The sequence below is a fragment of the Coffea eugenioides genome, chromosome 5, assembly GCF_003713205.1.
Source record: "Coffea eugenioides isolate CCC68of chromosome 5, Ceug_1.0, whole genome shotgun sequence".
NCBI classification, from domain to species: domain Eukaryota; kingdom Viridiplantae; phylum Streptophyta; class Magnoliopsida; order Gentianales; family Rubiaceae; genus Coffea; species Coffea eugenioides.
The window spans coordinates 42105569-42119333 of record NC_040039.1 but is presented as its reverse complement, the minus strand read 5'-3'; the positions used below and the strand labels follow the sequence as shown (position 1 = coordinate 42119333).

Genomic DNA, 13765 nt, shown 5'->3' with positions numbered 1-13765 from the left:
ATGGCTGCTAGATCAGAGCTGAAGGTCCAAGAACTGGTCCATTTGTCAGTAAAAATGGAGAGAAGCATAGCTGATCCACCAGCCGTTGACAATGGGGCAGCTGATCATTCAAAAGAAGAAGGTGGATCAACAGAGGAAACGGCTGCTGAAGCTCCTGATCAAGTTGTAGTTAGAAAGATGTCTAAGCATCATTCAACTGATAAGTCTGTTGCTGGTGGTGGTGTCATTATCGGTGGACTTGTGGCTGCTGTTTTTGCTGCTGTTTATTGCTACATTCGGGTCACCAGAAAGGAATCATCTTCGGATGGTGAAAAACATTAAGCAATAACTTAGTAATTTTCACTTCAACTGTTGAAGTTTTAGAGTTATATATATTATGCATGAATATGTATTCTCATTACTCCATGATTTTACTAGCCAACGAACAGAGAGTAGGTGTGAATATTAGAGACCAGAAGAATGATACGCTGAGATTTTATAGTGCTATTTTGGTGAGGGATTTGATTTATTTTTTCATACTTTTGATGATGGGCTTTCAGTTTGGTTATGTACAAATTGAGGATATTGGAAGTGCAATTATCAATAATAATATACTCTTAGTTGTTAATTCTGCACAAAAAATATAAAAGCTTTCTAGCTTAATATTCTCTTTTATAATTACTCTTTGTTTATTTACTTGCGTGGTTTAGAAATGGTTGTATTTACATATGTTTCGATTTTCAAGAACTATGCTTTTTCCTGCCTCTCCCTGTCTCATAAGATTTGAAGTTTCATTAATTGACACAGAGGCCGTGGAATGTGCCGTAATAGGTGGGAATCCCCGAGAAGAGCGGAGTTAGATTTGAAGCTCCTCAAGTGTCTGCCCTCCAAGGCACAAAATTCCAAATTCCACATTCTATATGTATATAGTAAGGTACAAATTCAATTTTATTTTCCCCTCCCTTTCTTTACAAATAATAAACAAATAATAGTAATAATAGTGAAAGGATTTTTTTTAATAGGCGTCTCAAACATTCATTCATTATGCCATAATTTACGTCGAATTAAGTTTTGTTTGATAATTCAATTCAGCACTTAAATTTAATGAATTCAAATCTTAACATATTCAAACCGTTTGATAACCAGAAATTGAACATTTGAATTAATTAAGTTGTACTGAATTTTCTAGGTAAAACTTACTCCTAAAATTAAGTGATAAACTATTTACTTATCATTGAATGTGATATGCACTCAAATGTATTAATTTTAATATTTAACAATCCAATAATTTAATGAATTTCAGACTTCAGATATCAGATTTCAGAATTCAATTTTATTAGACGCACCCTAACTATTTACATACACATACACACATCCACCCTGTATTTAGATACATTTCAAAGTAATTTTATTTTTATTAAGAAATTAACACTAAAAACTTCTCTTAGCGAGTGTCCCTAGCGTCTTAGCCAAAACAAAATAACTAGTCTTGTAAACATTTAAAATCAAAACCCCAATTTTTAATTCTCCTGGAATCTTGGAACTTTGGGCCAAGAAAAAATAGTCAAGAGAATTACCGAAGGTCCTCCTATTCCTCACTTGCCACCCTCACAGGTGCCAAATGGTAACAGCTACTCCATGTCTTCTAAGCAACAAAAGATCTAGATCCCACGTGCTGACACACCACTAGGTTCACGGTAAGGAGATAGGAACGATTGTCATACCAATAGTTCTTGAACAGTGTAATTTGGAGTGTTTGGATACCAAAATTATTTCAAATTTGGATTGTGTTTTATTTCCCCAATTTTATCTGCTTACATCATCATTACCATTTTCAATACATCTTTTTATCTTTCCAATTACCTTTTTATCTCACACACATCACATCACAAAAAGTGCTACAGTAAAAATATTCCAAATAAAACACAATCCAAACAAACCATAATTATATTTTACTTGCATCACAAACATATTTTCCAACCTACCTTTTTATATTTCCAATCACTTTTTTATCTCACATACATCATATCACAAAAAATATTACAGTAATTATTCCAAATAATATTTCAAATAATACACTATCCAAACAAACTAAAATTCAGCCAGTTATAAGACACGTTTAATTACTTATATAACTTTATAACATTGATGTGATTTTCTATTCCTGATCATGTGAATTTCATAAATAGACTACAAAAAAAATGTGAATTTCATATATAATAATTATGTTTCCATTATGAAATTTTATAAGTAGTTAGGTGTGTTATACAACTTATTAATAAATTACTATATTGTACAATTGTTCCTGCCCGGTACCTGAGTTCACCTTGCCTCAAAGAGCAGTGGTTATGTTGTTTTGCGCACCTATAAAGAGAGATTATAAGAATATCAACGCTCAATTGACAAAAAGAACAATCAAGTATATGCTTAATCCAAGCCCCAAGAATCCATAAACATATGGGTTAACAGCTAATCTTCTACTAGAGGAAAAACTTGGAAAATGCTAAAACCAAAATTTGAAGTGATCATAAATGACAAAAAAAAAAAAAGTATTTTGACTTTTGACTTTTCACAGGATCATTTAGAAAACCTATTCAAGGATGAGTTTTTCTATAGGTCCTGAAAAATTGGATAAATTTTCTTTCGCTTCAACCAGGGAGGACAGCTTTTCTTTTTCTCTTCTTTTTTATTTGCAAATTATTTCGTTCCATCTTTTCCTTTTTTTTTTTTAATATTTTTAACTTTCCAAAATTTAAGCTCCTTTCAAACCATTTAGTCGTAAATAAATGAAAGGATTTTGCAAAGAGGAGGCACAATAATGTCATCAGTAGGCTTTGTTTAAGATTTGCACATTTCTTGGAATCTGTTTTATAATCGTATTAAGATTGGCCAAAGACCACCACTTTCACACTTTTCTCAACAAAACATCCAAAATTCATAATGGAAATCATCAAACATGATTCTCTAACAGTTGATTCTCAGATATACAGTTTATGGAATACTATGAACTAACTCTAACCGGCCATAAATAACAAGTGGTAATTTTTCCGTTCTTAGGGATAACAAATGTTTTTTTTTCCATGGAAGACAAGTTTTTCTTTTAAAAAACTTTTTTTTCTACCCCTGCCACGTCTCCCATAGCCTTTTCACCCCCAAATATGAGGTTCAGAATTCAGAATTCGGTGGTTTGCTCTCATCAGAGGAGAGGTCATCCATTAAGTGGAGGAGGATCCGCGAGACCTTTCATGAAAAGTTAACGAATATAGGAGACAATTTTTCGAAGGGTAATCCGCATGTGATTGCCTCTCTGCAGCTAAGCTATGATGAGCTCCCTGCTTTCTTGAAGCCATGCATATTGTGCTTCTCGATTTATCCTGAGGATTATGAAGTGGATGCTGACCAACTGATTCGCTTGTGGGTAGGAGAAGGATTTGTTAGTGGCAATAACACAGAAACTGCGACAGAATCAGCTCTCAAGTGTTTGTCAGAGCTTATCAGTCGGTGCCTGGTTGAAGTAGCTCAGCGAAGAAATTATGATGGAAGTGTCTATACCTGCAAGCTGCATAACGTGGTTCGAGATTTGACAATTAAAATAGCAAGAGAAGAAGATTTCTGCAGCTTCGATGCAAATGGAAAACATATTGCTGATGTCGGCTGCCGTCGACTTGGAGTCACCCAAGAGACGAAGTTATCTGCCCTTCAAGGAAACTCAAAGCTCAGGGCATTACTTCTAACCACAACCCATTATATCGGTTTCAATAGGAATACAGAGTTGGCAACAATCAAGTCTCTCAGGGTACTGGACCTCTCACATGCTAGACTAGGCTATGTTTTTGTGAAGGATCTTTGGGACTGGATCACTTCCCTTAAACGCCTAGCTTGTTTGAGCCTCAGAGATGTTGCACAATTGCTTGAAGTCCCAAACTCAATCGGCAAATTATTGGGCCTCCAAGTGCTGATTCTGGGAGAATGTAAGGATCTTAAAAAGCTTCCCACTTCAATTGTAAAACTTCCAAGATTAATCATCTTGGATGTTGGTAATTGCCCAAGTCTTCGGTGTTTACCACAAGGGTTCTCGAGACTTTCCAATCTCCAGGAGCTGTATGGATTTAAGATAGCTGGCACTGGCAATGCTGCAGGTTCCCACCTTAGTGAGCTGTACGCTCTGACTGAACTTCGTGTCCTGCATATAGACTTAACTGAAGATAGCACAATCAATGATCAGGAATTGGAGGTGTTAGCACAGCTAAAGAAACTAAAGCTTTTGTCCATTAATGCAGGTGATTGCGAAGATGAGGACATATTAAGCAAGTTGAATAAATTGTCACCCCCTTCTTCCATCGAGGAATTGTATCTGAAGCATTATCTTGGAGAAACTACGCCAGCATGGATTAATCCTAGGTCACTTCAACAACTGCAGTATCTTTCTGTGGAGAACTCAGGGATAGAAAAGATGAACCAAGAATTTTGGGGAGATGAAGGATATAAATGGGATGTCAAAGGGTTGTGTTTTAAGTTCTGCCAAAGACTTCAGGTGCCATGGGAAGAGCTGCCAGCGACGATGCCTGAGCTCAGATGCCTGGAGGTTAGCCAGTGTAATTTTCTGGTTTCATTTCCTTGTGATGTTGAGTCTGGGGGGACAATAAGATTGAAAGCAGCCAGATGACATGGTCCGATCTTGGGAAAGCATTATCAAAGTTTTAAGTGGTCTGTATCCCGGTTCTTGGACAATATGTTGTGGCATTTGTTAGCTCAAGTTCAAACTCATTAAATTCCTAAAAGTAGAAGTAAGCTCAATATTGAACTCAAACTTGACAACACTTAAGCTTGACGACATATCAAGATGGTCAATTTTATACGAAGTCAAGTTGCTCAGTTTGTTAATTTCTAGTTCAAGAAACTTGATTTATAATTTTCTCTCTACTTATTTGCTCTCTCTGTCTTTTTTCTACTCTCAACCTTCTTTCCACCTTTCTCTATTGGAGGGAGATCTTGGTCTCAAACTAAGGTCTCTTTTCCTCTTCTTATGTTTTTATTTTATATTTAATAAAGTCTCTTATAAGATATTTTAGTGAGAGTTTTCTCTCTCCTAGTATTTATTAATGAGAATTTTGTTTAGTTTTTTATTATTTTTCTCAGATTTAATGTTTTTTTAGATTTATATGTTAGATTTGGAATTTATTGAATCACAAACATCAATTTTGAATTTAAACCAACTGGATAGTAGATATGAGAGAATAGACATACACATATATTTATAGAGCAACTTATGCAATTGGTTAGATTTGATGGTTTGTGATTCATAGTGTAGCCTTTCTTATTTTGTAACTCTATTAAATCTAATGATTTTTTTTCAAATCTAATATATCCATAATATGTTCTATGTAATTTCTGTCGTTAGTGTAGCTTTCTTTGTCAAACAAATTATGCTGGAAGATTTTCAACTAATTTATTAATAATATTGACTTCTATTTTATCCAAAAAAGTTGCTCGGTTTGTTTATGTAAGGGAAATTACATCTTAATTGAAATAGATGTAATTACTATAGAAATTATGTTTGGATTGCTTGACTTTGCATATGTATTCCAGTTTTCATAAAAAATTTGTACTTCAAATACAGGTTTACAATAACGCTAATATAAAAAATACTCCCAATAAATCCAAAACTTCTAAAATCTAAATACAACTTACCTTATAATTACAAAATAAATAAATAAAAATAAAATATCACCCCTTTTTCCTATACTACTACTCTTGCCACTACTTCCCACCTTCTGTTGCTACAATTCCCTGTTTCTCTTCCTTATTTCTATCTTTCACCTCCGTCTTCCTCTCTCTTCTTGCTTCTGTCCCTCTTCTCCTCCTCTCATCTTCCTTTTCTTTCTAGGACTGAATCTAGTTATTGGGAGGGAAGAGAAGAGGTCAGAGAGAGAGGAGGTGGGGCAAGAAGAGGGGAGGGAAGAAAGGAAGATGAGAGGACAAAAAAGGAATCACATTGACCAAATCTGATTAAGACGACGAGATTTGGTTGCAGAAAGAACGGAAGGGGATACAAGGGGAAGGAAACGAGGAGGAGAAATGACGGGAATAATAGGGAAGAGAAAAAGGGAGGAGAAAGGAGGAGAGAAGACAGAGAAAAAAAGGAAGATCAATGAATGGGGTGGTAGCAGTGCAAGATCATGCTACTAAGAGAGGCGAGTAGAGGTGAAGGGTGGTATTGCTAGGAGAGGGGGGGTGGAGAGGGATGGTGGATGGTTGTGGTAGGAAGGATAATTAATTTTTTTAAAATATCTCAATAAAGTTTTTAAAATTTAAAAATACCTTAAAATACATCTACATAGTGAAAGTTTTAAAGAAAATCGTTCAAAATAGTTTTCATATTTTGCCAAATGAAAATTTTCATTCTTCACTTTTAAAATGTTACTTTTGTGTTTCTTACAAATTTAAGTCAGTAAAGTTTAGTTCCAACCTATGTTTCCAACCATTATTTTTACCATGAATCCATCATGTGATTTACATATAGTCACTTTTTAGAGATAAAAAGATTAGATACCACTTGTTGTTAGACAAATGACTCGATCCACATTCATTTTTTCTTTAAAAAAGTGTAATATAACCCAAACTATATCCATTTTTTCTAAAAAAAAAGTAAAATTTGACCCTGTTCATATTCATTTTTGCCCTTACAAAAGTGGGTTTCGACCTTTTTTATACCTAAAAAATAGCCACAAGTGAGTCATGTAGTGATTTTACATTAAAAAGTGGTCGGAAACCTAGATTAGAATCAAATTTTGTTGACTTGAATTTGTAAGGCGCATAAAATTAACATTTTAAAAGTGAATGACGAAAAAATTCATTTAACGAAATGTGGAGATGTTTTGAACGATTTTCCAAGTTTTTAATATAAAAAATTACAATAACGTATTTTATAAATACTTCTAAAAATAGCTAATCCAAACGGTCCACAATTTTCTCAAATATTATTTTACTATATCAAAAACGTGTTTTCAAATTAGCTTCTTATTTTCCTAACTATCTTTTTGTCTCACATACACATTTTCAATCAACTTTTTTTCTTTTCAATCTTTTTTATCTCACATACATTACATTATAGTGCTATAATAATTATTCCAAATAATGTTTCAAATAATCTCTTACCGGAATGCTCCTAGGATTTTTCTTTTCTATGTATGCTTTTGGTCATTATTAAGATAAAGAATTGCTTTTTTTCTTTTTTAACCCAATCAACTATTGAATTTCTTGCAGTGCGAGTTCGGTTCTTAACACACTAATGGACTTTTTATTTTGTCCTACAAAGCTGTGGTTCTTGAACCACTTTCTTGCCTTTCCATCGTGATTGGTTCCTCTCATCCAGACGCGCTTGTCTTTGCTTTCCACGCCTTCGCGGCAAGTGTCTTGAACTTTTCAATCATCTGGGCTGGGCCGTACTTAACTGCATTTTGGGCTACATTGCAATCATACTCGTGGCTCAAAAAAACTGAAAATTCAAGATTTTAAAATTCCTATTGATGCTTTGATTTAATGCCTATGAGGTGTTTGTCCATATGCTTGAACCATCGATTCATTATTTCACGCTTTCCATAGCTGTTTTCTTGTACTACAATGTAGATTTCTTGAGCTAAAAATAGAACATCTTCAGCCGAGGTTCAAAAGGCCCTGACGCTATTTTTGGCCTGAAACACACATTGGCAATTTGCCTAATGAGCAAGGAGTAAATTTCTAAATTAGTAATACTTTTGAAGGAAAATTCCAAAATAGTGAAAATTCCGAAACAAAATGTGTCTTGTAAACAAGAGTAAAATATAGTATTGGTATCTAAACTTTATCCTTTGAGCAATTCTAGTATCCAAATTTTGGATAAAAGCAAATCTACTACCTAATATTATAATATCTAAGCACATTTGGTACCCTTGATAGGCCTTTTTTTTTTTTTTTTTTTTTTCAAATTTCCAGTGAAAAAAATCACATGCTGTCACGTGCTTGACAACAAAATTGTGAAAAAGATTTAACGTTTATACCTAGTTGAAGGATCTTCAAATTATTGTTACAAACTCTTACAAATAGAAAATTTTGTAAATTTTTTCTTACGATTTCATGGTTGAATCCATAAAGGTTCCATTGAAATAAGGGTATCAAAGTTTTTTTCTTCTTTTTTTATTAGAGGGTATGGATAGGAGAGGGAAGTTTTAAGCGTGTATGATTATTAGCTCAATTGGGTATTTTTATAGCATAAGTTATTTTCTTTTTAAATGTGTGACTTATATATTCTATTAGTTGGAGAATGATGGGTTGGGTGGTACGGGAGGAGGGAGTGTAAGCAAGAGGTCTCAGGTTCGAGTCCTCCTACTTACACTAGAAAAAAAATATTAATCCTTAAACTGGCCACCGAGTTAATAGGTATTTTAGTTATTTTTTAGAACTTTTTACAATTTCATTGTCAGGCACATGATAGCAAATGATTTTTTTTTTTCAGTAGGAATTTGAAAAAACCCGTGAAAAATACCAAATGTGCTTAAATGTTAGTATACATCAGGTACCAAATTTACTTTCGCATTAATTTTACTCTAAACAATGCATTGTGTGAATACTCTCTTCTAAGGAAACAACTCATTGTGTGAATACATCTTTCTAAGGAAACCACGAGAATGCCTTTTTAATCCTTCTAGGAAGAGGCTCTAAAACACCCCCTTTTGGGAATTAATTTTATAAATTCTCACTTTTTGGAAATTTACTCGGAAATGTGGAGGTATAACTCGAGTGCCAGTTTGGGTCGATCAAACGTGCATTATTAAGCATACAATCACCATGAACTTTCATTTGTTCCGTGTGAAGTCAGTCTTACACTTACTGTTGTCATTGCAAGACAGCTTGCTTGGATAGGACCAGAGCCAAAGTTGATGATTGCCTAATGGTCCAAACTTTCTCATTGCATGATTGTGAAATATCTCAGCTCTATTTTCCGAATAATTGTTGTGATGAAGACTGATGTTTCTTGTCACTTTCTTATTCCCTTTGGGGAAAATTCAGGGCTAGACCTGAACTTTTGGAAAGCAAGTCGTTAGTGGGAGACATGCTTTTGTCTTTTAATCTCATGGATAGAAAAAGCATCTCGTAAAGGAAATTGACCTATTATGATGACTGAATAGAGAGTCTTGTTCTACGTGAAGTTAATATTGTTATGAGAAAATACCAGCTAAAACAACAAAATCATGTCTGTTCATTCACAGTACTGCAAAGGGAATTTCACCACTGGGAATCCTGAATCATAAACCTATAAACGATCTTCGTCTAGTTTCAGAAATTGCATATACAAGATAAAATAGGCTCCACTGACAAGATAGTCCAGGATATTCCAACAGCTTGTTTGAAGCAGCACATAGGTGATCAGCATACCATTCCTTGGAGATATTGATCTGTACTCTGTGGTAAGTTCACGCTTCTGTAATATCTGTAATAGTTATGGTTCTGACTGCTTCTTCTCATTTAATCTGAATTTTTTGTTCTGTACATGAACTAAGGATGTAAGAGACTAAGTAGGAATGCTTCCTTTCTCCAATTTATTCTCAAGATCTTGAAGAATACATGCTGTTAATGCCTTGACATGGACCTTCTTCTAATATGGAAAGGCGTGCCAGATTTACAGGATGATTATATATCAATGATGTTTTGATTTGATTTCTTGTACTTCAGTATCCATTGGACAGGTTAACAACCTTGGGAGGTGGTTCCTGTGGTCAGGCCACGATTGTTTGACAACTGAAACGTTCTATATTCAGTGGGATAAAACACCGTAACTCCGGTAACAACTTTACCCTATTCCTGAAATATGGCATGTTTTGCTTTTCAAAAGCTGAAAATGGAAGTCTATCGTAGTACTAGAAAAGGGAATGAAGAACTATGATTAGTCATTGTGAAGTTTTTCCTGTTGGTGAGTGTGAATTTCTTAAGACCCAATAGGAGTTAAAATGCAAGGGCGCATAAAACTAGGTAATGACTCAAAAAAAAAAAAAAGAAGTAAAATAAACAGTTCGGACACATGTTTAAACTTCGCAAGAAATCTGTATTATTAGTCTTCTTAAGTTAAAGCAGCTAGACAAATATATATGCGTTCAAATAATATGCTTGTTAATGTACTACTCCCAGATTGATCAGAGATGTCTGCAATTTATGACAATTGGGAAAGGCTTGTTCGAGCCACCCTTCGCAGGGAGGACCTCCTGCTCAGTGCTCAAAGGACTCCCAGCGATATTTCTACAGTATCAGAATCACCCTCTTTTAATTTCTCTGACCCCTCTCACTCAGCTTCATCTTTCAACATCTCCAGCTCACTAGTTGGAGATTCTTTTACCTACCATCAAAATCTCCAAGCCACTAACTACATTAGTGGCTCCAATCTCATCAAGCACCGCAGCTCAAATGTTGGCCTTAAGGGTGCACTAGTGAGTGCGGTAGCTCAAGAACTGGTGAAAGAATTAGCTCTTGCAAACCAGGACCAAGGCCAATATGCCCTTCAATTTCCAACTCGGTTCAGAATTTTGGAGGAAGAGCTCAAGATTATGCAGGTTTTCATTTCTGAAGCAAGCAAGCTCAAAGAGAATCGAGAAACAGTCAGGACAGTCTTGCCTGTACTAAGGGAACTAATTTATGAAGCAGATGATTTGGTTCTCGATTCCAAGATTCGAGACGATTACCGAAAAATGAAGGGGGCTTCGGGCTTCTTTTTATATCTCTCTGAAATATATTTTCGCTATCAAACAGGAAAGAAGCTGACAGAAATCAACACCCGAATTAAACGTACGCGTGATAACTTGAAGTCTTATTACACCCCAAGTCAGCGTCCAAGTAGTCAAAATGGCAATGACACAGTGAGGCGTTGGACTGCGCCGGTTATCAACCAATCTGAAGTCGTCGGCCTAAAAGAAGATGCGGCGAAAGTAAGGGGCTGGATTCTTGGTCAGAATGAACCGCTGCTGCATCTTGCAATTGTGGGGCTGGGGGGTTTGGGTAAAACCACCCTTGCAAAAATGATCTACAGAGATGTGAACCTCAAGAGACGCTTCCAGGAGAAAATTTGGGTTTCATTTTCTCAACCTGTCAAAGAGGACGAAATCATGAAAAGCATGTTGAAGCAACTCAATGCAGATGGCAGCGGATCCCCTAAAGGCGACATGCTGAGTACAATTCATGGATTGCTTTCAGACAAAGCATACCTGATTGTCCTGGATGATGTTTGGAGCACTGATGATGGTTGGTGGGAACGGATCTCTGGTGGGCTACCCGTGAAAGAGGGCCACAACAGCTGCATTATCATCACATCAAGAATAAAGACGGTTGTCAAGAATATGGGAGTTCAGGATGCACAAATTCATCAACCCAGATATCTTAATGATGAAGAGAGCTGGAAATTGTTTTGCAAAGTTGCACGCGTGTCTGAAGTTGATGAACAAAACACCAAGTTAGTTGAAGAAGGAAAAGAAATTGTTAAAAAATGTGGGGGCCTTCCCCTAGCAATCAAGACCGTCGGTGGTTTACTCTCATCAGAGGAGAGGTCTTCCATTAAGTGGAGGAGGATCCGCGAGACCTTTCATGAAAAGTTAACGAGTATGGGAGATAATTGTTCGGAGGGTAATGGGCATGTGATTGCCTCTCTGCAGCTAAGCTATGATGAGCTCCCTGCTTTCTTGAAGCCATGCATATTGTGCTTCTTAATTTATCCTGAGAATTATGAAGTGGATGCTGACCAACTGATTCGCTTGTGGGTAGGAGAAGGATTTGTCAGTGGCAATAGCACAGAAACTGTGACAGAATCAGCTCTCAAGTGTTTGTCAGAGCTTATCAGTCGGTGCCTGGTTGAAGTAGCTCAGCGAAGAAATTATGATGGAAGCGTCTATACCTGCAAGGTGCATGATATGGTTCGAGATTTGACAATTAAAATAGCAAGAGAAGAAGATTTCTGCAGCTTCGATGCAAATAGAAATCATATTGCTGATGTAGGCTCCCGTCGACTTGGAGTCACCCAAGAGACGAAGTTATCTGCCCTTCGAGGAAACTCAAAGCTCAGGGCATTACTTCTAACCACAACCCATTATATCGGTTTCAATAGGAAAACAGAGTTGGCAAAAATCAAGTCTCTCAGGGTATTGGACCTCTCACATGCCAGACTAGACTACGTTTTTGTGAAGGATCTTTGGGACTGGATCACTTCCCTTAAACGCCTAGTTTGTTTGAGCCTCAGAGATGTTGCACAATTGCTTGAAGTCCCAAACTCAATCGGCAAATTATTGGGCCTCCAAGTGCTGATTCTGGGAGAATGTAAGGATCTCAAAAAGCTTCCCACATCAATCATTAACCTTCCAAGATTAATTATCTTGGATGTTGGTAATTGCCCAAGTCTTCGGTGTCTACCACAAGGGTTTTCGAAACTTTCCAAACTCCAGGAGCTGTATGGATTTAAGATAGCTGGTACTGGGAAAGCTTCTGGTTCCCACCTTGCAGAGCTGAAGGCTGTGACTGAACTTCGTGTCCTGCAGATAGACATAACTGAAGACAGCACTATTGAGGATCAGGAATTGGATGCGTTGGAAGTGCTGGCGAAACTAAAGCTTTTGTCCATTAATGCAGGTGATTGCAAAGATAAGAACATTTTAAGCAAGTTGAATAAATTGTCACCCCCTTCTTCCATTGAGGAACTGTATCTGAAGCATTATCTTGGAGAAACTACGCCAGCATGGATTAATCCCAGGTCACTTCAACAACTGCAGTATCTTTCTGTGGAGAACTCAGGAATAGAAAAGATGAACCAAGAATTTTGGGGAGATGAAGAATATAAATGGGATGTCAAAGGGTTGTGTTTAAAGTTCTGCCAAAGACTTGAGGTGTCATGGGAAGAATTGCAATCAGTAATGCCTGAGATCAGACACCTGGAGGTCTGCCAATGCAACTTGCTGGTTTCATTTCCTTGTTAAGTCTGTGGGGAGCTATGCAGGGACTAAAAGAAAAAAAGTTTTGCTTCGGAAGATGTTTTCACTTTTCAGTCAAGAAGATTGAAAGCAGCTAGATGACATGGTCCGATCTTGGGAAAGCATTTTCAAAGTTTGAAGTGATCTGTATCCCAGTTCTTGGACAATATGTTGTGGCATTTGTTAGTGATTTGAAGTGTATTTGTATTTGCTGAACTTTACTGATTTACTAATTGTTACTTTTTTCTCTTCCATGTTGATCATGTAAGCCTAAGTTGGAGTTGGTGCTTTCAAATTATGATTTTTCCTTTCCATGATGATGTGGTTTTAATCATTACTATAATAAGTGACAATCCAACTTCAGCAGCGACAGAAATAAACTAAATGATGGCCCATTTCATTGGTTTTAGAATTTCACGTTTTGGAAAGGAACAGAAATATATTTTGGTCTATGAGAAGGCTCCAAGTCTTACATAGAGGAGGGGAAATGGGAGAGTTCAAGAGTGAACATCATTGTCACCTGACTAATATCTCATCAGTTAAACTCTGGATCTTAGGGAAGGAAAAAAAAAAAGAAAAAAAGAGAGAGACAAACATCTCATCAGTTAAAATCTAGTTACGGATTAAAAACTAATCACTCGAGTATTCACGGGCATTTCAATTTGGAAAGCCAAATACAATTTAAAAGGCCATGAAGGGTGCATCTTGATTTATTTAACCCTGTAATTGTGATTAATTTCTACTCCTTCCCCCGCCGGGGACAATTAACAATACAGCAGGACACACACAACCAACAGTGAACTGCA

The 13765-nt window shown here is 36.3% G+C and overlaps 2 protein-coding genes across 2 annotated transcripts; both read left to right on the top strand.

Moving 5' to 3' along the window:
- LOC113771699 (disease resistance RPP13-like protein 4) lies at positions 1-4713 on the top strand. The gene is made up of 3 exons (XM_027316267.1): positions 1-307; positions 418-491; positions 3149-4713. The coding sequence occupies exons 1-3, from the start codon at positions 1-3 to the stop codon at positions 4643-4645; spliced, it is 1878 nt and encodes a 625-aa protein (XP_027172068.1). The 3' UTR covers positions 4646-4713.
- Positions 4714-9149: 4436 nt separating this feature from the next.
- LOC113770669 (disease resistance RPP13-like protein 4) lies at positions 9150-13257 on the top strand. The gene is made up of 3 exons (XM_027315200.1): positions 9150-9425; positions 9691-9799; positions 10144-13257. Exon 3 carries the CDS (start codon positions 10155-10157, stop codon positions 12963-12965), a length of 2811 nt encoding a protein of 936 aa, XP_027171001.1. The 5' UTR covers positions 9150-9425; positions 9691-9799; positions 10144-10154; the 3' UTR covers positions 12966-13257.
- The last annotated feature ends 508 nt before the right edge of the window (positions 13258-13765 follow it).

What these genes read in the sequence shown, in the direction of transcription:
- LOC113770669 (XM_027315200.1), top strand. Translation starts at nt 10,155, where the DNA reads ATGTCTGCAATTTATGACAATTGGGAAAGGCTTGTTCGAGCCACCCTT.
- LOC113771699 (XM_027316267.1), top strand. Translation starts at nt 1, where the DNA reads ATGGCTGCTAGATCAGAGCTGAAGGTCCAAGAACTGGTCCATTTGTCA. An exon ending in AAAGGAATCATCTTCGGATG is followed by an intron (nt 308 to 417) that starts GTGAAAAACATT and finishes TGATTTTACTAG; the next exon opens with CCAACGAACAGAGAGTAGGT. An exon ending in GATTTTATAGTGCTATTTTG is followed by an intron (nt 492 to 3,148) that starts GTGAGGGATTTG and finishes TATGAGGTTCAG; the next exon opens with AATTCAGAATTCGGTGGTTT.